Source organism: Dunckerocampus dactyliophorus, chromosome 17 (genome assembly GCF_027744805.1).
Source record: "Dunckerocampus dactyliophorus isolate RoL2022-P2 chromosome 17, RoL_Ddac_1.1, whole genome shotgun sequence".
Classification (NCBI taxonomy): Eukaryota; Metazoa; Chordata; class Actinopteri; order Syngnathiformes; family Syngnathidae; genus Dunckerocampus; species Dunckerocampus dactyliophorus.
In genome coordinates, this window is record NC_072835.1 from 8,067,114 (window position 1) to 8,090,644 (window position 23,531).

General features: G+C 40.1%; 1 protein-coding gene across 1 annotated transcript; it reads left to right on the top strand.

Annotated features, from left to right (window-relative positions):
• The first annotated feature begins 442 nt into the window (after nt 1-442).
• On the top strand, nt 443-22,920 carry mfsd14ba (major facilitator superfamily domain containing 14Ba). Its single transcript, XM_054757425.1, has 12 exons — nt 443-731; nt 3,795-3,893; nt 8,115-8,177; nt 11,437-11,564; nt 11,648-11,762; nt 11,931-12,149; nt 12,380-12,493; nt 14,909-14,980; nt 15,100-15,212; nt 17,215-17,312; nt 17,523-17,680; nt 20,185-22,920. Exons 1-12 carry the CDS (start codon nt 657-659, stop codon nt 20,455-20,457), a joined length of 1,527 nt encoding a protein of 508 aa, XP_054613400.1. The 5' UTR covers nt 443-656; the 3' UTR covers nt 20,458-22,920.
• Nucleotides 22,921-23,531: the final 611 nt, after the last annotated feature.

Sequence of the window (23,531 nt, forward strand, 5' to 3'; positions counted from 1 at the left end):
ATCGTTAATGAAAAAAACGGAAGATAATTGATTACTTTTTAAGTGTGATTGTGAAGATACAGCATCTCTACTTCCTGTAAGACGGGCAGTGAGACAGGAAACAGGGCCAATTTTCAGTCAAATAAATTAAATGACGTAATCAAACAATAATAACAATGATAGGATAAACAACGATAAACTTTTGTTATGTAGTTTCAGTATAGTAAATATACATTATTTTTGTTTGCATTTGATTTTGACCCGTGTTTTGAGTGAACTTTGTATGTAGATGGGAATTAATTGATGCATTTTTTTGCATATTAATTTTATTCGGTGTGACACAAGTACTACGAAGAACAACACCTTATCACAAGTAAATGCCGCAATGTGAAGTAAAACAAAAAAATTACTCTGAAATGAAACGAAACCATACCCGGAAGTCATATGTTTTTAAGTCCAACTTACCAATGTCCATAAACGCACCATCTAGAGAACCGCTGACTGACCTGTCTGAATATCCACAGTGAGACATTTTGTGGAGAGATTGTTTTTTATTCTGTCGTCATCCCTTCGCTCGATTAAGCCTCTCTTTTCAAGAAGACATCCTGGAAACGCTCAGAGAACCGCGGATATCAACGCGGCAAGGATGCTTTGTGACCCGCTGCAGGTGTGAAGAGATGGCGGGGGAGCCGCCGGTGGGCACCGGCCGAGTGGTGCTTGTCAAGAAGATCATCATGAAGGACGGATCCGTGGTGCGTAGATGAGTCGCCATTTTTATTTCATTTTACCAACTCTGTAATCAAGCGAATTTGATGTTGTGAATCTAAATGTGTGGATTGAATACTGATAATATAAAGACAACAGCGCTTTTCATCGCTGTCGCTACGGGTGTTCACTCTCTTACTATTCATGAGCACATCTGACAAAAGAGGCCCGATTCGAGTGGGGCTCAAAATGTAGTATTAAATCAGAGAAAATAATTGGGGGTGTGATGTAAAAAGAATGAGAAGAAAAGAGGTTGATGTATTTTTGTGTGTGTTGTAATGGATCCATGGTGAAGTGCTGAGGATGGAGCCATTATCTGTTACATAACACTTCTGCCTCCAACACACAGGCACCGTCTGCACACTCTGTCAGCGTCCATTTTAACGTCTTCATTCAACTCAGCCCCACACATTCAAATGACTAAACACTCTTAAATCATTGAATTCATAATAGTAGTTCTCCCACACAACTGTCGTTGTGCTTCATTTATTAGTGTGGCCTATTTGATCATTTAACAGCGATGTTTTGGACTGGGACTAATAACCGTATACAGTCCAGTCCAGTGTTTCCTTCAGGACTGCAGTCTATTTGTGGTGGTGGTCATCCTCTAATTTGCATAATTGGCCATGATACATGTGCATGTCACTTTTTTTAAAGGTTGGATGAAGATATCTAGATTTAAAGACAAATAATGGTTAGTATAAGCATTTCAGATTTTTCTCATTGCATGTTTTTTTTCTCTATATTTCCATTTTTGCTGTTTTTTTTGCGGTCTACAATGTGCCGAAAAAATGAGCTGTGGTCTGCAAATGGCTCCTTTGCCGCACTTTGGACACCCCTGGTTTATATATTTCACCGGGAAGGCCAAGTGTTACCAAACGACTTGTCTCCATGGTGTGTTTTCTTGGCACCATCGCTAGTCATGACTCCCGCTGGACAACAAACTTGTGGAAGTGTTGTGCACGCTTCCACACATCGCCTTTCACGGTGGTGCTAATGTGCATTCCCCGGGCTTTCCGCTCTGGCAGCGAATACATCGCCTTTCATGACCGCTTGTGTTTCATCACCGAGTAAAATGCATGATGCAACAAATACTTCCTGTGCCTGTGAATATTCTCATTCACCCGTGTCATTGTATTCTCAGGGCATTCGATCGATCGCAACTGGACTGTTCAGGTTGTCTGAGAAGACTTTTCGCCTCTCATCCGAGCAGACTTCATCAGTTCATGGGACACACCAGTCAGGCTAGATAGCACAGCTCTAGTCAGCACGAAACACTTCCTGTCTTTCACTTTTAATACGTACCGCATGGGAATTTGGAGTGGACTTACGATCTAGTAGTGGCGAGCTGCCACGCATAAATACATGTATGTATGGGAAACACTGTAGTAATTCATATAATCAAGGTAGCACAATTGAATGAAACTAGCTGGGTTAGCTGAGTTTAGCAGAGCATGCTTGTGCGGCTGTGTGTGTGTGCGATGAGTGTGTTTTGTTACTTCTGCCAAGCGCAGCGCAAAACGCAGCGCGGAGGTTATGTTTTTGCTGCCGTTTGTCTGTTTGTTTGTGCTCAAAATAACTTGAAAAAGTTATGAATAGATATGGAATATGGAAGAACTGATGAGATTTTGGGGGCGATCCGGATCACCGTCTGGATCCAGGAAATTTTTTAAAGGTCTAGTCACTAGACCACCGTCTGTTTGGAGTTTGCATGTTCTGTCCTTGCGTGCGTGGGTTTTCTCCGGGTACTCCGGTGTCCTCCCACATTCCAAAAACATGCATGTTAGGTTAATTGGAGACTCTAAATTGTATGAATGTGAGTGTGAATGGTTGTTTGTCTATATGTGCCCTGCGATTGGCTGGCGACCAGTCCAGGGTGTACCCCGCCTGTTGCCCGAAGTCAGCTGGGATAGGCTCCAGCATACCCCCGCGACCCTAATGAGCAGAAGCGGCATAGAAAATGGATGGATGGATTCTTTAACATTGCAAGATAGGACCATTTTCGGCATTTGTGCATATAACTTCACAAAAAATGGTCACAGCACTTGAAAAAAAATACAGGACAAGTTAGGACAAGTACAGGTTGTACAAAATATCAAAGACTGATCCAAAAAATGTAGGATTATTATTCTGGTGTGAATCACAATATGGGGGGAACTATGGCGCTTAGCAGAGGTCTGGGTTCTCCGAGTGCTTCTCGGGTTTGTTTGTGTTTTATCGCTTCTTAATTTAATGGAGCGTTTCAGGATGCACGCTGATGTCATGCAAGTCTTGAGTGAAATATCATGCCTTAACATCCTGTTTAATTGTGGAAACAAAATAAGGGTGTCATAAAAAATATTCTACATTGATAACGCAGTTGGAATTGTATGGGTAATTACGTCTTCCTGAACCACAAGCACAGGCATTACAGTTTATTGAGGATTTTGTGGCAATGTGTGCAGTGGATGACATCCCATTAGTACATCTCAAAGTACACACTCTATGCTTGTAAAATACATTTAAAAGGTACAAGACGGAATTCTAAACAAATAAAATGGAATTTGAAAAAAAAATCACTAGGAATTTGGGAAAAAATAAAACGGATTGCATAGGGCCCTGCTGCGGATGCTGCATCATCAGTAGGTGAATGAGGTAACAGTGCCAAAGCGCTATGAGTACCTTGAAGGCGTAAAAGCGCTGTACACGTGAAAGCCCATTTATCATACCTTTGACACAGTGGGAATAGATGGGTCACGGCACAGCACGATTGCACAATGTAGCAAAGTCATTAAAACGGGTGGCGGTGTTAAACACTTCTAAAGCTCCTTCTTTGGAACCTGCAACACAAGTTCGGAACAAACAGTCTACCTTCTAGTGCATGCATTGCTATGTCAGCAGCCAAGATGACGATGTCATGCTTGTGATATAATGTTGTTAATGTACAGTATTTTCAGAAATTGTGCACTGTTAACTGTAAAACCACAAAGCAGACAGAGAATGATAACGGGATTGTTGTCTCATTGAAATGCTATTGTAAGTTTATTTTTTTCTTTCTATTTGTGTGTTAGCTCCAGCAGGGTATAGGCCGGCCCAGTGTGTACCATGCAGTGGTGGTCATCTTCCTGGAGTTCTTTGCCTGGGGTTTGCTGACCACACCTATGCTCACAGTGAGTAACAATGTTGCCTCTTAGAAGGACGCAGAGGGATTAGTTACCACAATAACAATTCAAGGTTTGTCTTAGCATGTCAGTATATGACTAGGTGTTATTTTACTGTTCCCTGTATTTTTGGAGCAGTGTATATTTATTTAAAAAAGACATTGTGCTATTTTTCTATAAGGTTTTTTACATTTTAATAAAACAACTTTGCACGCATATTTGGCTTTAACTTCTGTCTAAACTCACTTTGTGGAAAAATATCACTATATATATCGTATATCGATATTCTACCTAAATATATTGGGATATGAGTTTTGGTCCATATCGCCCAGCCCTACTATGATCTATTATCAGTCAAAACATATTGAAATACAAGTAATATGTGGTATTATGGTCACTAGGCGGCAGTAATGCCACAAAACATTGAGACATTACCTTAGGTCATGAAGTCAGCCGTGGCATGTCCGACATGATAGAGCAGCCATCGGACCTCGGTCTGGATGCAGACCTGGTAATGGCCCTTTCCGGGCCGTGACCAATTGGAGTGAATGGGAAATCTAATAACATATTTTCATGCTCGCGGACCGATTGCAGCGGCAGTTTGCGGGTGTAATTACTTCAGTTATCACGGTTACGTGACCGCAAACACGGTGATGTCACTCAAAATGAGCCAGTGAAATCGTTTGTTTACTTGCCGAGCAAATGAGAACCATGGCTTGCTCAAATTTAAGAACAGTTGATCGAGAAAACCGAATATTTAAAAGTGAATGGACGGACCGATACAGTGGTGTGAAAAAGTGTTTGCCTCCTTCCTGATTTCTTTTTTTTATGTCACACTTAAATGTATAAGATCATAAAAATAAATTTAAATATTAGTCAATGACAACACAACTGAACACAAAATACAGTTTTTAAATGAAACTTTTTATTATTAAAAGAGGAAAAAAAATCCAAACCTACATGGCCCTGTGTGGAAAAAGTGATTGCCCCCGTTAAAACATAACTTAGCTGAGATTAATTGAGATCTGTCAGTCTGGAAAAGGTTGTAAAGCCATTTCTAAAGGTTTGGGACTCCAGCGAACCACAGTGAGAGCCATTCTTCACAAATGGCAAAAACATGGAACAGTGGTGAAGCTTCCCAGGAGTGGCCGACCTATCTCATCCAGGCAGGCTTCATTAGTTCATGCTCAAAGACTAGGTGGGACACACACCAGTCATACTAGATAGGACGGCTCTAGTCTGAGAGCTTGGTGCAAGATCCAATCTATTTATCCTGTCAGGAAGGGCTGGCTCTTCAGAGCTGTCAAATGACAATCATTAGGGTACAGTGGAGTGGGGCCTCTGCTTGCCAACGATGGTCATTTGTGTGGTATCACCTTCGTTAGCTTCCCATTCAGATGTGTGTGACGGTCACCTGAAACCAAGGTGGCTGTGCCTTGCTTGTGTTTGTCTATTATTAGTTATAAAATATGCATATTTAAGCAAATTTTATGTATTTTGGGCCAACATTTTAAACATTTGCAAGCTTTAAACTGGATAAATAAACTACGGCTACGTTCACACTACAGGTCAATTCCGTTTTTTGTTTTTTTTTTTCAATTTTTGCTCATGCGTATCATATTTTTTTCATGTCATTGTGAACAATACAATTCTTTTTTTTTTTTTTCAAATGCAACTCAGGCCTCATTCCTATGTAGATATGAGTCCAATGTGTATCTGAATGCTAGGGTTGCGTATATCCGACCTATACGTCATTGTAAGGTGTGTTTTGCTGCGCTTATCAACACCTGGATAAAGGTACTCACTGAGGTAGGCAAAAGTTCTTAAAATTATTTCAAAAAAGTGTCAGTGAAGCGGCTCACGTCACTGTCACACCAGTCCTGGCTCTGAGACCCACCCACACGCACTTCGCAACAGACATCGCAGCTTCTCCACAGACTGCCATAGCCAAAAATCTTGCCGTCTTTCTTCGTAATCTTAATCATTTGGTTGAGAAAACGTTGGCTCCCATTGCAGAAAATCTTTGAAATTGCCACAAAAAATCAGATTTTAACAAAAAATCCTAACTGGGCATCATCATACTCAAGTAGTTACGGTGACAAGAACTTTGACTGCTGTTTGCAGTCCACATTATTACATTACCTTACTATTTTCCTACGTATTTAAAAGAGGGCATTTGGAATACAGGAAGCGAACAAATGTATTTCAATTGATGTAAAATGGATGGAGGTGGGATTAATATGCTGTGCTTCTTCCTACTCCTTTTGGACACGCGGCACTGTGAATTATAACATGTGGTGTATTCCAATGTAGCTTGTATGCATGTTCAAATAAATAAAACGATAACATAACCATAGCCATACCTTGCAGTGTGAACGTAGCCTAAATAGAAATAAAAGGCATTCAAAAGACACTTTGTGATATGTAGTATTTTACACTGGTTATGTTACATTGTGTTACACTGATGAAACAATAGCCACCCCAGGAAGAACTGTCCAGAAACCAGAACAACAAGGAACTTATTTACTCTTATTATATCCACTATGTTGAGTAATATGAGTGTGAAGGTGACTCGAGAGGTGTCATTTTATGTCTAGAGGGCTCTGATAATGTTAAAAACTGTGTTTAGAAGGTTAGAACAAGGTTTTCCATGCTCTAAATATTCCTTTTATTAATATTGAAGCCTACTTTATTGCAGGTTTTTATTATCTCGCAACAGGCACAGTAATAATAATAATAATAATAATAAAAATAATAATAACAAGGGTTACTGTAGCAGCCGTAACTCATGACAAGCTAAAACTCAACTCTGAACCCCCAACGTCGCTTCTTTTCCTCCTCATGGAACACATGAACACTCGTTTTATTTATGTCTTAAATGGTTTATTTTCCCTTTTTATGTCTAGGGGTGTAAAGCTGATTATAGGGATGTTATTTCATGTTTAGAGGGTTCTTATAATGTTAAAAACTATATTTAGAAGGCTGTAAACCTGTTTTCTATGCTCTTAACTATGAAAATATTCCATTTATAAATAAGGAATTCTACTTTTCAGAAATTCAGTTATCACTGTCGGGTCTGGAACCGATTAACCGCGATAAATGAGGGATGACTGTATTTGCTGCACATTTACAAACTGCCAACATGGAGGGAAAAAAGAATTGTATTTGTACTTTATTTATCCCACACTTGTTACAGCAGCAAGCAAGATACGCAAGTAAAGAATACAGTGTAAAGAATACATAGTGACTACAACATGGCCCCCTCTGCGGCAGCCCACAGCATAGAAGATGGCTGAGGCCACCACAGAGTCATAAAAGGTCTGTAAAAGAGTCCTGCACACACCAAAGGACCTCAGTCTCCTCAGCAGGTGGAGGCGACTCTGGCCCTTCTTGAATGGCCTACAAAAGGGCAGCTATTTTGTCATGGGGAAGTGCTTTGGAATTCAAAAACCGACAATGATTGCGAAGATTGTGGACCACGCCAAGGCGTATTTAGATTTACCTGCAGCCAATGTACACGCTTCTGGGAGTACAGTCAATTCCGCCACTTGTGCTGAGTCATGAAAAGGCGGCAGACAGTCGAGGCTAATGTAGCGTCAGAAAAGAAATGAGCGGGGAATGGTGTCAACTAATATGCCTGTCCTAAGAGTGGGAGAACGTGTGCTTATAGACTGACCAGTCATCCTTCCGGTACAAATTAGTCATTTTCAAAGAGTCATTCACATCCCAGAACAATGTCCTCATCGCATTTGTCACACCTCCCATAAAGTGTGAGGTGTAACCTGTTAAATTAAATCTCCTCCACTGTACATACAAAGAATTGTTGCTGGAATAGCAAGTGGAAGCTTCCATATTATGTTTACAGAGGTGTCGCAGTGGATGTGTGCACATTCTGATTGCTAGTCTAGGCGGTGTCATTCATGGTAATTGGCGTCTTGGCCTTCTACATGCATTTTTAACACATTTGGTGTTGCTGTGACACTTATCTCATATTGCAACGCAGGTCTGTTAGTGCTGAAGATAAAACATTTATATTCAAGTGATGCCATGAGTAGCTCCAGTGAAGTGTATGACAACACAGGTCACATTATTTGAATATACTGTATTAGATATTATATACGATACGCTTTTCAAATTCGTAAAGTCTAATCGATATACATTATGTAGTGATTATGAAAAAGATACACCTATGATGACCCGAGTATAAACTTTCATTGTTTTTCTCTGCAGGTGCTGCATGAAACATTCCCCCAGCACACGTTCCTGATGAATGGACTCATTCAAGGTGTGAAGGTAAGAATTTTTCATTACTTATGAACCACAAAGCAATCAAAGACCATTACTGTGTTTTTGTAGACTATAAGTCACACTTTTTGTTAATATTTTCTCTGGTCCCATGACTTATAGATAAAAGTAATGTATAAAAATTTAACAAGTCCAGTTAAAGTAGGGTGGTGGTTGTTTTTTGGCGACATCTAGTGGCCGCAATAATTCATTGAGCTGAGGTTGTGACACAGTTGGGCACACAAATTGAATGATACAGTGCATACTTAACTCTTTTTGAGACGGAATACTTGCTAATACGCTTCTGCCTTGGGAACTAATGTGCTACTATAATGATATGACACCTGTGCGGATTGAGAAATGTGGTATTTTAGACAGCAGTGTTGTTCAGTTAGGACAGTAATTATGTCTAGCTTGGCGATTGGAGCTGCTGTGTCAGACACTGGCTAAATACACGTAAGATTTTCAGTCTATTTTCATTTATTTGTGAATACAAAAATAAAGTTTTTGTGTTAAAGTATGGCTCTATGGTAAGTGTGTTCTTGGGGAACATTCTGACATTTATTAAACAGGTAAGGTTTTATTGTATCCATTAACTTAAACAAAATTGACTTATTTCAGCTTCTGTAGCTTCAATTTGCCTCCTCGTTGGTGTAAACATTGCCCCCTTCCTCTGTGAATTTAATGTTGTTTGGAGTGGCACCATCACACTCGTTGGAAAAAAAAAAGGTAGCTTTGATGATAGCATGATCATAAATACAGGAAAATGCTACTTATAGTCTCTATGTTTTTTTTCCCTCTTCATGATGCAATTTTTGACCTATGCCACTTTGACCTATGCGATTTATAGTCCGGAAAATATGGTAAATATATTTCAGATGATTTATTTGATGCTATTTATCTCCTATTCATATCACATTCAGCACTCTATAAAGGTCAGGCAAACGATTTTAAATGTCATCGCAAATGACATACATTGCAAATACCATACCAAATGCACGGTGTGACAATGTTGGAGTTTGCTCTTCCCTAAAACACATTTAACACATTATTTTTAGAATGGTGACTCACACTCACACAGTATATGATCATGGTTCTCAAAGGCTTGTTGTTTAATCCTCATTTGATTGATTTTTTTTGTAACAAATAATACATGTAAGATATAAGGTAGGAGTAAAATGATACAATTGAATAATGGAGGCTTCATCATCATCCATCTATCCATCCATCCATTTTGCACTGCTTAGCCTGTTCAGGGTAGCTTGGAAGCTGGAGTTCATCACAGCTGACTATGGGTGAGAGTCTCTGAAATGGTCTCCACTCAGTCACAGGCAACCATTCACACCAGAAAGAGATGGCTTTACATCCTTCCTTTTTAAGAAGTTGCATGCATTCACTATTAGGTTACAAATGTGCATCTGGTTTTCCAGACTATTTTAATTACATTCCATCTCATTTTATTTATATACAGTGGTGCCTTGGTTAACGTTATTAATCCATTACAGAAGGTCCGACTTAAACCAAAACAGACACTGACCAAGGCAAGTTTTCCCATAGAAAATAATGTAAATCCAATTAATCCGTTCCAAAACCCGCCAAATTTTAACACTAAAAACATTTATCTGAACTGAATATTTAACATCACTTTTATTTAAAATCATGAGAGGGAGGGGAAGGAGAGAAGATTATGTTTTATGGGCAAACACCCCCCCCCCAACTGTTTCTGCACTCATGCCACAAATAATCTATGCAGAGAGGTCTGTTAAAGGCTTTTTAACATGCACAGTTTTACATTAATACAATCATATTATACAAATAATATTTACAAATTCTGTATTTTTGTCTTTAATAATTCAACTTCATGCTATTTTTTCCTCATTATTTTTATGACTTTATTCTCCTAATATTTTGTCATTATTTATTCTTATAAATTACTGCATTTTTTCCCCATTTTTACTGTTTATTTTTCTTTAATCATATTTTTAGAATTTGCAGAGGGCCAATAAAAAAACAGCTGTATCGGCAACAGTAATTGCGCAATGATGATATCCATAATGTCATGATGGTTTGTTTATAACAACGTTACAATTAACGCTATTACTACTACAAAGTAATTATAGGAAATGTAACGACGTTATTAGCTACACTAATAATGTAGCTTGTACTGTAGCTTGTACAAACAACACAACTTGTCAACACACACGACGCACAAAGTAACCTACCTACTGCACCATGTGGGCATACAAATAAATATCTATGCACAATACCCATATCAAAAAAACACCCCTGCATTCCCGCCACAAGGCATGCTGTGTAGCTTGTGGTGCTCTTTCTCCCAACATTTTGCCGTGTTTGTCGCATTTTTGCTGGATTGCAAAATCGGTTGAGGAGGTCGTCAGCGAAGTAAACAAGGAGGCCTTAACATACTGTTGATATCCAATGTTTTATTGTTCATGGTTCATATTGTTGTTGCAGCTGGACTACCCAGCATGCCTTGATGGCATTTGGAAATAACAGTTACGCGTTGTGTTTAGCGCTTAGTTGTTCTTTATCACCCACTTAGTAGTAGTAGTTGATTTATGTGATGCATTAACTTGCTGTGGATGTGTTGTGTTTTTGAGCAAGTATGTCGTTCTCTTTGATGACCACCTATATGTCGACGGCCCCTCCGCCAAATTTTTTAACCCAATGTGCCCCGCAAGTCACAAAGTTTACCCCCCTCTGTACGACAGGGATGGGATTAAGGGAACGGTACAAATAGCCATGAGTGTATAGCCATGAGCCATAGCAGTAATTGTGATATTATTGTAAGCAATTGGCGTGTATCAACTGGACTTCACAAGCTCACTATGTAGTACTGTACATACATAGACAGCATATGAATGTGAACAGGTAGAGACGGGTAGAGGACAGTGAAGCTGGTGCATCAGTAATTGCAGTAATTTGCTACAGAGGTCTACTACCATCAATACTACTGGTGGTGAAGCTCTTAATAAATGCTTTAGCAGAGCACTTAACAAAAAAGGGTAAATGTTTTCCAAACACCTGGCTTGTTCCAGGCCAGATTGTAATGTTTCACTTTTGAGTACAAAGCAACTAAACTAAAGCCAGATAAAGCAAGACTTTAGACTTCTTGTTTATAATAAATGGTAGGTAGGACTGTAGGACTGATGATGACTTGTACGTTTTGAAGTCTCAAAACCAGTAGTTTATACTGCAATCACAAGTTTTCTTTCTCCTGTCACTGACTCCACCTCTTCCTGTAAAGGGTCTTCTCTCGTTCATGTCTGCTCCTCTGATTGGTGCATTGTCGGATGTGTGGGGGAGGCGGTCTTTCCTATTGGTCACGGTCTTCTTCACATGTGCCCCAATACCCCTCATGAGACTCAGCCCCTGGTAGGTCAGGAGTGATCAGGAGTATATGTGAAAATGACTGAAATTATTTAATGAGAGTTTCTTTAATCGTCCTCAACATACAGGTGGTACTTTGCCATGATCTCCATGTCTGGAGCGTTCTCAGTCACCTTCTCAGTCATCTTTGCGTACGTTGCAGATGTGACAGATGAACGAGAGAGGAGTACAGCTTACGGTCTGGTCAGTATTTGAATTTGGTATGAAAAAGCATTGCCAGGAATGTGATGATACTATCCATCCGTCCATATGATGTCGCTTCCTTTTCCTTTATCACTGCACCAGCTATACTCTGTCAGTTGTTGACTCCTTTTTGCTCATGCGCAGTATCCAATTATCCGAACCCTTCAGGTGTCTGCTACATTTGCTGCCAGCCTGGTGACCAGCCCAGCAATCGGGGCGTATTTGTCAGCCTGGTATGGAGACAACCTGGTGGTCCTGGTGGCCACACTGATCGCCCTCGCGGACATCTGTTTCATCCTGTTGGCTGTGCCTGAGTCTCTGCCAGACAAAATGAGGCTCAATACCTGGGGAGCACCAATATCCTGGGAGCAAGCTGATCCCTTTGCTGTAAGTAACCAACAATCCTGCTTCATGCTTTTTCAGTGAGAAATGAGGGAAAATGTCACTTGGAACAGTTTATTGTAGGGCCAGGTTTGTGTTTTTAGTTCATCAAAAGTAAAAACTTGAATCCATTAAGATGGTGGAGCTCTGTGCTCTGGTGCAACAGCGAGGTGGTCTCCCTTTTTGTCTAACTGTGTTTTATTTCCTGCATTTCCCCTCCCCCATTTCTCTGTTAGTCTCTGAGGAAGGTGGGCCAGGACACCACAGTCTTACTCATCTGTATCACAGTGTTCCTCTCTTACTTGCCAGAGGCTGGACAGTACTCTAGCTTCTTCCTCTACCTGAGGCAGGTAAGACAGACCACTTTGCTTTAGCTCCACTACTACAACAGTGGATAAAATAAAAAAATAAAGTATTTGATCTCCTGCTGATTATGTAAGTCTACCACCTGACAAAGATATGAACAGGCCAGAATTGTTGAGGTTGGTTTATTGTAAGAGACGGCATGTAAAAAATCCCCCAAAAAGATTGTAGACCTGCTCAAGACTGGAACAGGCTACAAGACCATTACCAAGATGCTTGGTCTTTTAATTTGGAAATGGAAGAAATACAAGATAACAGAGAATCACCCTCGCTCTGGAGCTCCTTGCAAGATTTCACCTGGTAGGGTAAGGATGAGGAAAGTGAGGGATCAGCCCAGACTGACAACGGAGGAGATGCTTAACAATGTCAAGGAAGTTGGTACAGTGTTCCTTCGTTAAATCGCAGTTCACCTTTTGCGAATTTAATGTTTTACTGATTTTTTTAAAGTGCAATTTTTTATATATTTTTTAAGCAGCGTGCAGGCTGTCCTGCGTCCTTGTGGTGTATTAGAGCCATCTATCGGTGTATGTGTCTGTTACTGCTACCAGTAGAGGGTGTTGTATACTCAGTTGAAGACGCGTGCAGCGCCACCTGTCTCAGTATGCTTTTACGTGCCTGTACAAGCACATTATGAACCCACAGTAGACAATAGCTGGCTAAATATAGAGCCACAACATTCCTTATTGGCTAAGGAGAACCCACCCATTGTGTTCTGCGTCCTGATTCACAATGTTCTACAGCCAAACAATCGCCTTCCTGCAGTTTCCTGTTGTGGTCAATAATCACTGACAAACTAGTTAACTGTGTAAGCTGCTTGCTAACCGCCAATAAACAACAGAAGAAGAAGAAGCTAACCGGATAAATGAATCTTCAGTTCAAGGAGTAGGACGAGGAGGAGGACGACGGCAGGCGCAGTATGTTTTAATAAGGATACAAAAACAATACAGCCGAACGGTGCCAGGATGAGGCATGGTAAGAGGAGTCAATACATGTGAGTCACTAATTTCTTGTGTCCAACCTAGTAGGTGGATCATTAAAATTCAACCAAAATTTGAACTTTGAGAGAGTTTAAACAAGAGAGAAATGTGACAAAATGTTAATGCCTGTCTGAGAAAAGTGTATCAAATGTATTGTGAGGGGTTTTAAAGCCTTAAAACATATATAAGAATTTTAACCAAAGTTGGCTACTTTGTGGACTTCACTTATTGCGAGCTATTTTGGGAAGCCATCCCCCGCGATAAACGAGGGAACACTGTAGAGTCAGCAAGAAAAGCTGACTAAGACACTTTGCTATGATGTCCTGCAGTGCCTGCAAGGTCCCCCTGCTCAAGAAGACAAATGCACAGACCCATCTGAACTTTTGACATGAAAACACCTGAATGATTCAGACAAGGCTTGGGAGAATGTGGTGTGGTAAAATTAAAATTTCCAGACTGTTTCTGGACTGTTCACATCTTTGTGAGTGCTTACCAAATAAGCAGGCGATCCAATACTTGTCTTCCCTATTGTATGTCTACTCTATAAAGCTGCTGTAATTCTACTCTAAGAACTTCTTCATTTATCAGTCAAGGGTAGAAATACACCATTTTGTCCCCACTGAATCATCTTATTTTGTTAGTTTACCAGTATTATAGAGTTGTATGCTTCTATCTGGTCCAGCATGACTGCAGCTTCATGCCCAAAACAAGGTGCATTAAGACATGGGTGGATAGCTTTGGTGTGGAAGAACTTGCACCACATCCGAACACCAACCCCATCAATACCTTTGTGATGAATTAGAACAGAGGATACATGCCAGGCTTTTGTCCAACGTCACATTCTCACAGACACACTCTCCTGTCACTCCACCTCTCATTGCTCTGCACACCATGAAGTTAAGCTCATGCACCCTTTCCACCTCTACTCCTTGCATCCTCACTATTCTACTTACCTCCCTTCATACCTTGACTTAGTTGTAACTTAGTTGAATTCCTCTTCTCGCAGATGCATACTTGATCTCATCCATCCATCCATCCTCTACACTGCTTGTCCTCATCAAGGTCACGCGTAAGCTGGAGACTTTGGGCGAGATCACATGTCATTGGCAAACATGATAATCCTGCCTGACCTCAACTGTCAAAATGCACATTATCATTACAAACAAAAAGGGCATCGGAGGTGATTCTTGGTGCAGTCTCACCTGGACAGAGAAACCATTTGCTCCTCCTCTCCCACAAATCCTCTTTGCAACCTTTCTCCACTCGTTTCATCCTTAATGACAAGAACCTTGATGATCAAAATTAGTACATACATTTATAATACTTCCATACCCATTACAACTAGAGGCTTTATGTTCCATTGTTAAACCTTTGTGGTATTTCATAAGAATGCTGGATAATATTTCATTTTGTGTTTTGCCACAGGTCATAAATTTTTCCTCTACAACCATTGCTGTTTTTATTGGAGTTGTGGGCATTCTATCCATTGTAGCACAGGTAAGACAGACAGATACGTGCATTAACAACTCATAAATGTTTTTTTTTGTTTTTTTTTGCAGCTGAATTGTGTACAATATGTGCACAAATTTTAAACTTCTTTTCCTTCCCTCTCTCAGACTCTTCTACTCACATTGCTGATGAGGACTTTGGGTAATAAAAACACTGTTCTATTGGGTTTGGGCTTCCAGATTCTTCAGCTGGCCTGGTACGGCTTTGGATCAGAGCCTTGGTGAGATTTGGCATTTGCCTTTCTTACGTAAGACTTTATAAAGTGCTCACGACACCAACAAGTGTTCTTTTAATAAAATCTTTCTGCCATATACAGTAAACAAATATAAAATGCAAGTGAAATGAAGTTGTGTGAACGCCCCCCAGTGAATTTTTTTGTGAACCTCCACCATCTTGGCTGGGACATCACGCCGAGAAGGCTTTCCGGCAATCAGACTCATCAAAACACAGACATGGACGCACAGCAAAGCCAAGAAAGACAAATATTCACAACAATAACATCCACTGATATTGTGTTGCGATGAGTAGTTATTCATACACTGTACATTGTTACTGCATACATGTATACAGTGCATTAGTTTTTGGCCCGCGGGCACCAGGTTGGTGACCCCTGATTTACAGAATAAGCACTGTCGGCTGGCCCTATATCAGTTTTGGCTCTGCTTGTTGACAAAGCAGTTAATTGGCCATCTGATATAACACAGCAGGTATGTTGTTTGACTGGCAGTGATTGACACGAACAGATCTTTGCAGAGACTGCAAGATGAGCAGCGGCCCCTGTTTCGCTAGACTTGAAATTTGCCATGAAAACCCATATTATCATTCTAAGATTTGTATACATCGTAAAAAAAATTATTTATGGATTTAAGCCCCGGTCACACCGCCCGAACTTTGCTGTAGCGTCCCTGGAACAGTGAAAAAAAATTCATCACTCCTTGTAACCGCGCACCACCGTTTAACAGAAGTTGGCCCCCGTTAAGGCAACGGCGTATACGCTCGGCCACCGCTGATGGTCCCTCCTACCGCTCCAAAAGTTTTGAGCTGTACAAAATATTTATGTAATAATATGTACAAAATATTGCCAGCGGTGAGGAGCGGGCAATTTTCCGGCAAAGTTAATCACCGCTCCAACAAGCACAGTATCAAAACAACTGTGCTCCAAATGAACACAATACCGAAGAATCTGCCGTGTGGAATGGCATCTTTTGGAAATGATTTGAACAGGCTTACTCTGCCTGCCACACGAGTGGGCACAACGTCAAAAAAATATACAACAACATCAGTATGTCATCCTTCGCAATATCGCGGTTCGATTATCGCAGTTTGCCAGAAATTAATTAGTTAATAAATCGCTGTTTTGCAGTAGAGTATGGTCTATTATTAGTCAAAACTTATTAAAATACAAGTGGTACGTAGCATTCTGGTCACTAGGCAGCAGTAATGACACAAAACATTGAGACATTACCTTACCTTACATTACCTTAACACTGCATTAAGTCATGAAGTCAGCCATGAAGTCATGAAGTCCGACATGATAGAGTGAAGAAGGTTCTCCTCCCATTCTGTGTGGAAGTGTTAACTTTCTGGCTTCTTAAGTTAAGTTTTCTTCTACTTTAAGTAGAAGAAATACATTTGAGGCTAACTGGTTAGCTTGCTAGCTTGCTAACTAGCGGCCGTCTCGAGTCCCTGCAGCATAAGAGTTGCGATGTACAATGAATAATAGGAGTGTACAGGTGTGATTTCATGTCTACAGGGCTCTAATAATAAAAAAAATGTATTTAGAAAGTCATAAACATGTTTTATATGCTCTAACTACAAAAATATTCAATTTATTCACATAGAATCCTACTTTGCGGAAATTCACTTAGCGGAGCAGATCTGGAACCAAATAACCGCGACAAACGAGGGACGACTATATCAAAATGGACCACAACAATAAAGAAATTATGTACTCTATGCTTAGTTCTGAGAGGATGCGTTCTCGAAGTGACGGCACTTCCTCATTTTTCTCCAGCCTCTGACAGGATTGTTTTTCAGTGGTGAAAAATGTGGAAAACAATGGGGGGGTAAATATGTCAACATTCAAGCATACATCTAACACAGGAAATATGCCTTTCAGTGTTATTTTACGTGGCAAAAATAACACAATTAGCACGCGTTTCGGTGTCATGAGCGGTTTACAACAACCACCTTTAACCACACATGTATGTGTGTGTTTCCAGGATGATGTGGGCAGCTGGTGCTGTGGCAGCCATGTCCTCCATCACCTTCCCGGCAGTCTCCGCTCTGGTGTCACAGTCTGCAGATCCTGATAAACAAGGTGACAAAGAAAATCGAGTCTCTTTTCCACAATGTTGTCATCTTCCACACATCAATAGGTCAACGTGTCACTATTGATTTTGCTGATGGGACTTGTATTGTTCTTGATAGTGGTAGTGTTGCGTGCAGGGATCTATTCTAAGCATCATGAGCACCTCCTAGCTTGTTGATCTGATCAGTTGACCTGAGTACCTGCTCCCGCCCCTCACAGGTGTAGTCCAGGGGATGATAACCGGGATCAGAGGCCTTTGTAATGGTTTGGGTCCAGCTCTGTATGGATTCATCTTCTTCCTCTTCAATGTGGAGCTCAACACCATGGACCCCATCCAGGGAGATTTCGACCCCCTGCCTCTGCACAGTCCCACTGAGGTAGAAACACAATATATTATACAGTATATTTTAACACGTTATCATGGGCCTGTCTGTGAATGTTGCTTGTCACTACAACTATGCATTTGTATGCATTGTAAGTCGGCTTCTTAACACCACTCATGCGCATCCGCTCTGCCTGAAAATAAGACGAAGCAGGAGGGATCAGTGTTGCCAACTTAGCGACATTGCCATTGTAGCCCTCTAGAGTCTGTATTTCAAAACAGCAACAAATCTAGCAACTTTCTCTGGTCCTATTGGCCACTTTTGGAGAGTCTAACTTGAAAGCACGTATTGCTCTTTTCAATGAGCAGCGAGTAGTGCTGTGGCCCCCACCCCACCCCATCGAAAAGCACTCACAGGCGGCTCCGTCTTGCTTGTGTCATAATAAAAAGTACAAAAGGCAGCGACAGAAGAAAGTTCAGTTGTATTTCTAAACATATTTGCTTTGCTTTCAATGATTTTAGCTCACTTTTTGCCTCACACAGCGCCCATAAAAAAGACAATCGCATGCGTCACGGACACTGCTAAATTGGACATTGACGCTTAGTTTTTAGGATTAACATTTCAACTTTTTCTCTTGACATTAAACCTTTTTTTGCATTTTTTCCCAATTTTACCGTTGTTTTTAGTTGTTTTAATTGTATTGCATTGTTTATTTACATTAACGTATCTCGGGCCAATAGAAAACGAGCCAGGGGCCACAAATGGCTCTCAGGCTAGACTTTGGACAACCCTGCTCTAGCAACTGCGTGAGCTAGCTACTGTGCAACAGTGCGTTGCAGGCTACAGCATGCGACTCAAGTTAAATTGTGCATTTTCGTGATAGTTGGGGCTTTTGATTGGATCGGGACGGTTGGCCAGTATCGAACCAATACCAATGCTGAGTATTGGATCAGACCATCCCCAGTTATAAGGACAGAGAGTGGATGAAAAATATCATTCATGACTAGAGCTACTACAATTAATAAATTATTAATCGGTTATCTATTTAATCGACAACTATTTTGGTATTTGATTAATTGTTTTTTTTATGACTAGAGCTACAACAATTAATTATTAAACGGTTATCTATTTAATGGACAACTATTTTGGTATTCAATTAATTGTTTTTTGATTTGAAATGTAAATACCCTCAGATTTTAGCCCCTCAAATGTGAATATTTAAATCATCATGAAAGTCATGCATGAAAGCAGACCTATTATCTTTGCATATCAGGCAAAACAAGATATTCACACACATACTGTAAGCTTTGATTTTGGAAAACAATCAGCAACATTTTTGCCTTCTTTCTGTTAATGTGGTCCTTCTAGGGCAGGGGTGTCCAAACTTTTTCCACTGAGGGCCACATAGTGAAAAATGAAAGGATGCAAGGGCCACTTTGATATTTTGTAAAGCAACACATGTAGATATGCTAACATGTTAGATATATTTCCAGAAAAAACTGCATCTCAGTTTTGTGATATAGGTGGAAAAGCCTATTAGTATCAAATCTTTGCTCTGCGGGGTTTTTTTTAAATTTTCAAAATATTCCAACTTTCTTCTTAAATAATCTTTGTAAATTTTCTGTTTCTAATGTCATGACTTTATTCCTATAATATTTTGACGTTATTCCCATAACATTACCCATAATATCACTCCCCACTTCCCCCAAACTTATTTTCCAAGAATCACAACTTAATTTTCTTTTGTTTGTTTCTCATATTACGACTTAAAGAATAATATTTTTATTATAGTTTATGTAGTATTTATTATTATTTATTATAGTATTTCACTGCGATGCAATAAAATATTATTATTCTTCCGAATAATATTACAATTTTATGCTTGTAATTGTTTTTTTCCTTGTTGCAACTTTTTTCTTCATTAGAATACAGCTTTTTTTCTTCATATATTGATTTTATTCTGTCTTTCTGCTGTTGTTTTTTTTTTTCCAACTATTTCAACTTTCTTATTGTAAATTTTCTTCTTGTAATTATGACTTTATTCCCATCATATTTTGCCTTTATTCTTGTAACATTCTAACTTTTCCCACAACCTTAGTTTCCAGACATTACAACTTTTATTTGTTTGTTTTGTTTTTCATGATATTCCAGCTTTAAAAAAAAAGTATTTTTTATCAACATAATGCTACTAAAGTGAGTTTATTTTTCTCATAATATTACGACAGTCTTCTTGTAAAATTCAACCTTTTTCTTGTTAGATCACAACTGTCTTCTCCTAATAGTTTGACTTTAATTCTTGTAAAATTACTGCAAATTTTACATTTTTTCTCTTTTTTTTTTTTTAGTTTTCTTGTTAAATAATATTTTTAGAATGTGCCGCGGTCCAATAAAATAAAATAAAAAAAAAACAGCTGCAGGTCATAAATGGCCCCTGGGCCGCACTTTGGACACCCCTTGTCTACCGATGACTAGATTAATCAAAACAACAAGCTTCAGATTAATCGACTAAGACAATAATCAGTTGCAGCCCTAATAATAACTTTTCCTGTTTCTATTAGCAATCTCTAATCCCCGGCCCACCTTTCCTTTTGGGAGCTTGCACCGTGGTTGTCGCCTTCCTCGTTGCTCTCTTCATACCGGAGAAAGCGCCCTCTGTCTCCGCATCCTCTCCGCTGCCTCTTAGCGATAAGCCCCGTCCGGGCAGCAAAGAGTCGCTGTCCTCCCTGGCAGGCATCCACATCAACACGCCTCTCCCGGGCAGCGATGAAGAATCTCCTCCCACCACAAGCGAGGAGGACATTGAGCCTCTGCTGCAGGACAGTATCGTTTGACGGACCACCGTGTGCGGGACGAACATTGTGATTAACATTTTGTTCAAAAGGAGGAGAGCACATTTTATTTGCTGCAGGGTGAGCTATTGTTTGTCTTGTTGTTGTGATTGACAGCAGGAAGTGCCAATAGCATTGTTGCTTTGCCCGAGGGCGTGGCATGTTACTGGACAGTCCAGTTTAATGTGGCAGCTGCAAAGTGCTCCAAACGCGAAGCCATTGCTTAACTGGATGAAGACAGCGATTTGATTTAACAGAACGGAAACCAGCTTTTCATACACTTTTTGCTCAAGAAGATAAAAGAAAGTTTAAAAGGTCGTGTAGTCAAAAGATGATTCATCCAAACACGCTCCTAAATGTCCCAATACTTATGCAACAAACACAATACGGTATCCCAAAGAAAGTAGATGACAGCTTTTCCCTCCATCGTTCATATTCAGTACATAATACAGTTGGTTCTCGGGTTAGATGATGCAAGCCAAGTTTTAGCGTAAGTCTGAACGTATTATACCTTAAATAAACACTGCACACACAAGGCGTGAAATACAGTCAGAAAAAGATGAAATGCTAGAATTAAATAAGACGAATAAAAAGACAACAACTTCTTACTTTTATCCCTGTGGTTATCCTACTTTCTTAAAATATTGTCCCAGCTAGTCTGGAGGGATAAGCTCCTCTTCTCGGCCCGGATCTCCGTGTAACAGCGCACAGAATCCACGACCCCTCTAGCATTCATTAGCATTCCATCATCTATATCCTTAATGATGGTCCTCCTCTCTCTGATGATGTTCATTTTCACTCCCATGGTGATGGCTTTCCTTTTCTTTGGCGCACCGTCGCTTGGGAGACATAACGAAGTTCGCTAATAAAGCGATGTTATTCATCCGCTCAGCACGAGGCACACATTGCATTCTTGTACACTGCGCGTATTCTTCCACGAAACGTTCTAAACCGAGGACCACCTGTACTTCAATACAGTGTTCCCTCGTTTATCGCGGGGGATAGGTTCTCAAAATAGCCCACTGTAAATGAAATCCGCAAAGTTGCCAACTTTATTTTTGTGCAATTATAATATGTTTTAAGGCTGTAAAACCCCTCACCATGTATTGTATACCCTTTTCTCAGAGTGGCAATAACATTTTCTCACATTTCTCTCTTGTTTAAACACTCTCAAAGTTTGATTTTTAATGATCAACCTACTAGGTTGGACACAAGATATTATTTCACTCCCGTGACATTGCCTCGTCCTGCCGCTTTTCGGCTGTAGCGCTTTTGTTTCCTTCTTAAAACATATTGCTCCTGAAGTAGTATTTTACTCCCCCTCCTCGTCCTCCATGAATCGAAGATTCCTTTACAGTATTCCGGAGCCGTGTAACTTCTGCCTTCCTTCAGCATGTCCAGAAGCTAGCAAACAGCTAGCGATCATACAACAGGAAACACGGCAGTGCTGCATGAAGGACATTGATTGACAGTGGTCTACAGCCAATCAGAACGCAGAACACTTAGCCAATTGGGACTGTTGTGGCTCTATATATAACCGGCTACATATACTGAGACAGGTGGAGGGTCACACATCTTTACTTGCACTGCACACATCATCAACTCTCACAAGAGTATACAACGCCCTCTACTGTGATCAGTAGTGAATACAATAACAGACACATACAACAGAGCACAGATAGATGGCTCTGATACACCAAAACAATGTGTGTTTATACCCTGTTAAAAAAACATGCAATATTGCACTTAAAAATAAGCGAGTCCGCAAAAAACAGTATTATGACACAGATGTATTCTACCAACTTGTGAATGTACTCAGTCTTTTCTCACCCTCCAACGTATAAAAATGTCAGTAAATCTGGTCTGAACGTCCTACTAAATGCCATGTTTGGACCATTTGCTCTTTGGGGGGGACATATGCAGCATTTGAACTGTAGTGAGGAGGCACAATGTACATAATGACTTGCTTTAAGACCTTCAAATGTAACTGAACATGAGCGATGGGTTTTGTGTTTTTGTTGGGAGTTGGGATTAGACTCTAGAAGTAACACTGAAAGGTTACGACCACTCTGGAGCCATCGTATGAAGCTCGTCTTTGCAACATCAACGCACACCTGAAGGCACACCAGAGGTTTTCATTGTGTTTAACTGACAACCCAAAACATGTTCTCATGACCTCCTGTTTTATAATCACCAACAAGACGTAGTTTGTCGCTCCTGGAAGTGATGATTATATTTAGGAGGAAATTGTCCAAACCCATATCATAATTACGATGAAAATGTTATTTGATTGTGGCCCGCGGCGGTGAAAGGGTCTCAATGCTGTAAATGTTGTACATAGATTCGGTGTTTGTCATGAAACCAAATGTACATGGGATTGACTTTAAATGTATGTTTCTTCTGAATGTGTTAAGAAAAGAAACAAAACTTTGTTGGTTAGTAGAAATTAAAACAGAACACACCCGACCCCCAGCCTCATGAGTCATTCCCACCTTGTTCATTTCACTGTGCAATTTTAAAACTGTACAAGTATCTTATTTATCATGTATTGTGTGAAACGAAGACATGAACAACATTTGAATGCCGACCCACCATCCACCAGTTCAAGCTTGGAGTTTTTCCAGAGAGATTATTACATGGCTGTTTGACGTGTGTGGTAAAAGGCAGTGTGCTAGCATGAATTAACTTGAGACAAATGTGCACATTAGCACTCAATAAGTCATCAAAACTTACCTTTATGCATCCCCACATAGTATCAGCATTTGAGACCAAATATGAGGTGAAAGAAGAATGCTAAAAATACAGTAGTAGTCTATCTGTGCGGCGAGAGAAAGTTTGCGCACACACAATGGACATGCGTCAAGTGAGACGGATGTAACAGAGAGAATCCGGCCACTTTTCAAAATAAAACATAATGGAAATTCTTTTTTCTTTCTGTGCAGCCCGGTAGCAAATGACCCAGGCGCCCGGGGGTTGGGGATCACTGTACTAGAATGTATACTAATTGAATACTTTTTCAGACTAAACTGGAACTTTTTAAGTTTAGAAAAGTATTTACTTTTAAAGTTAATTTTAAG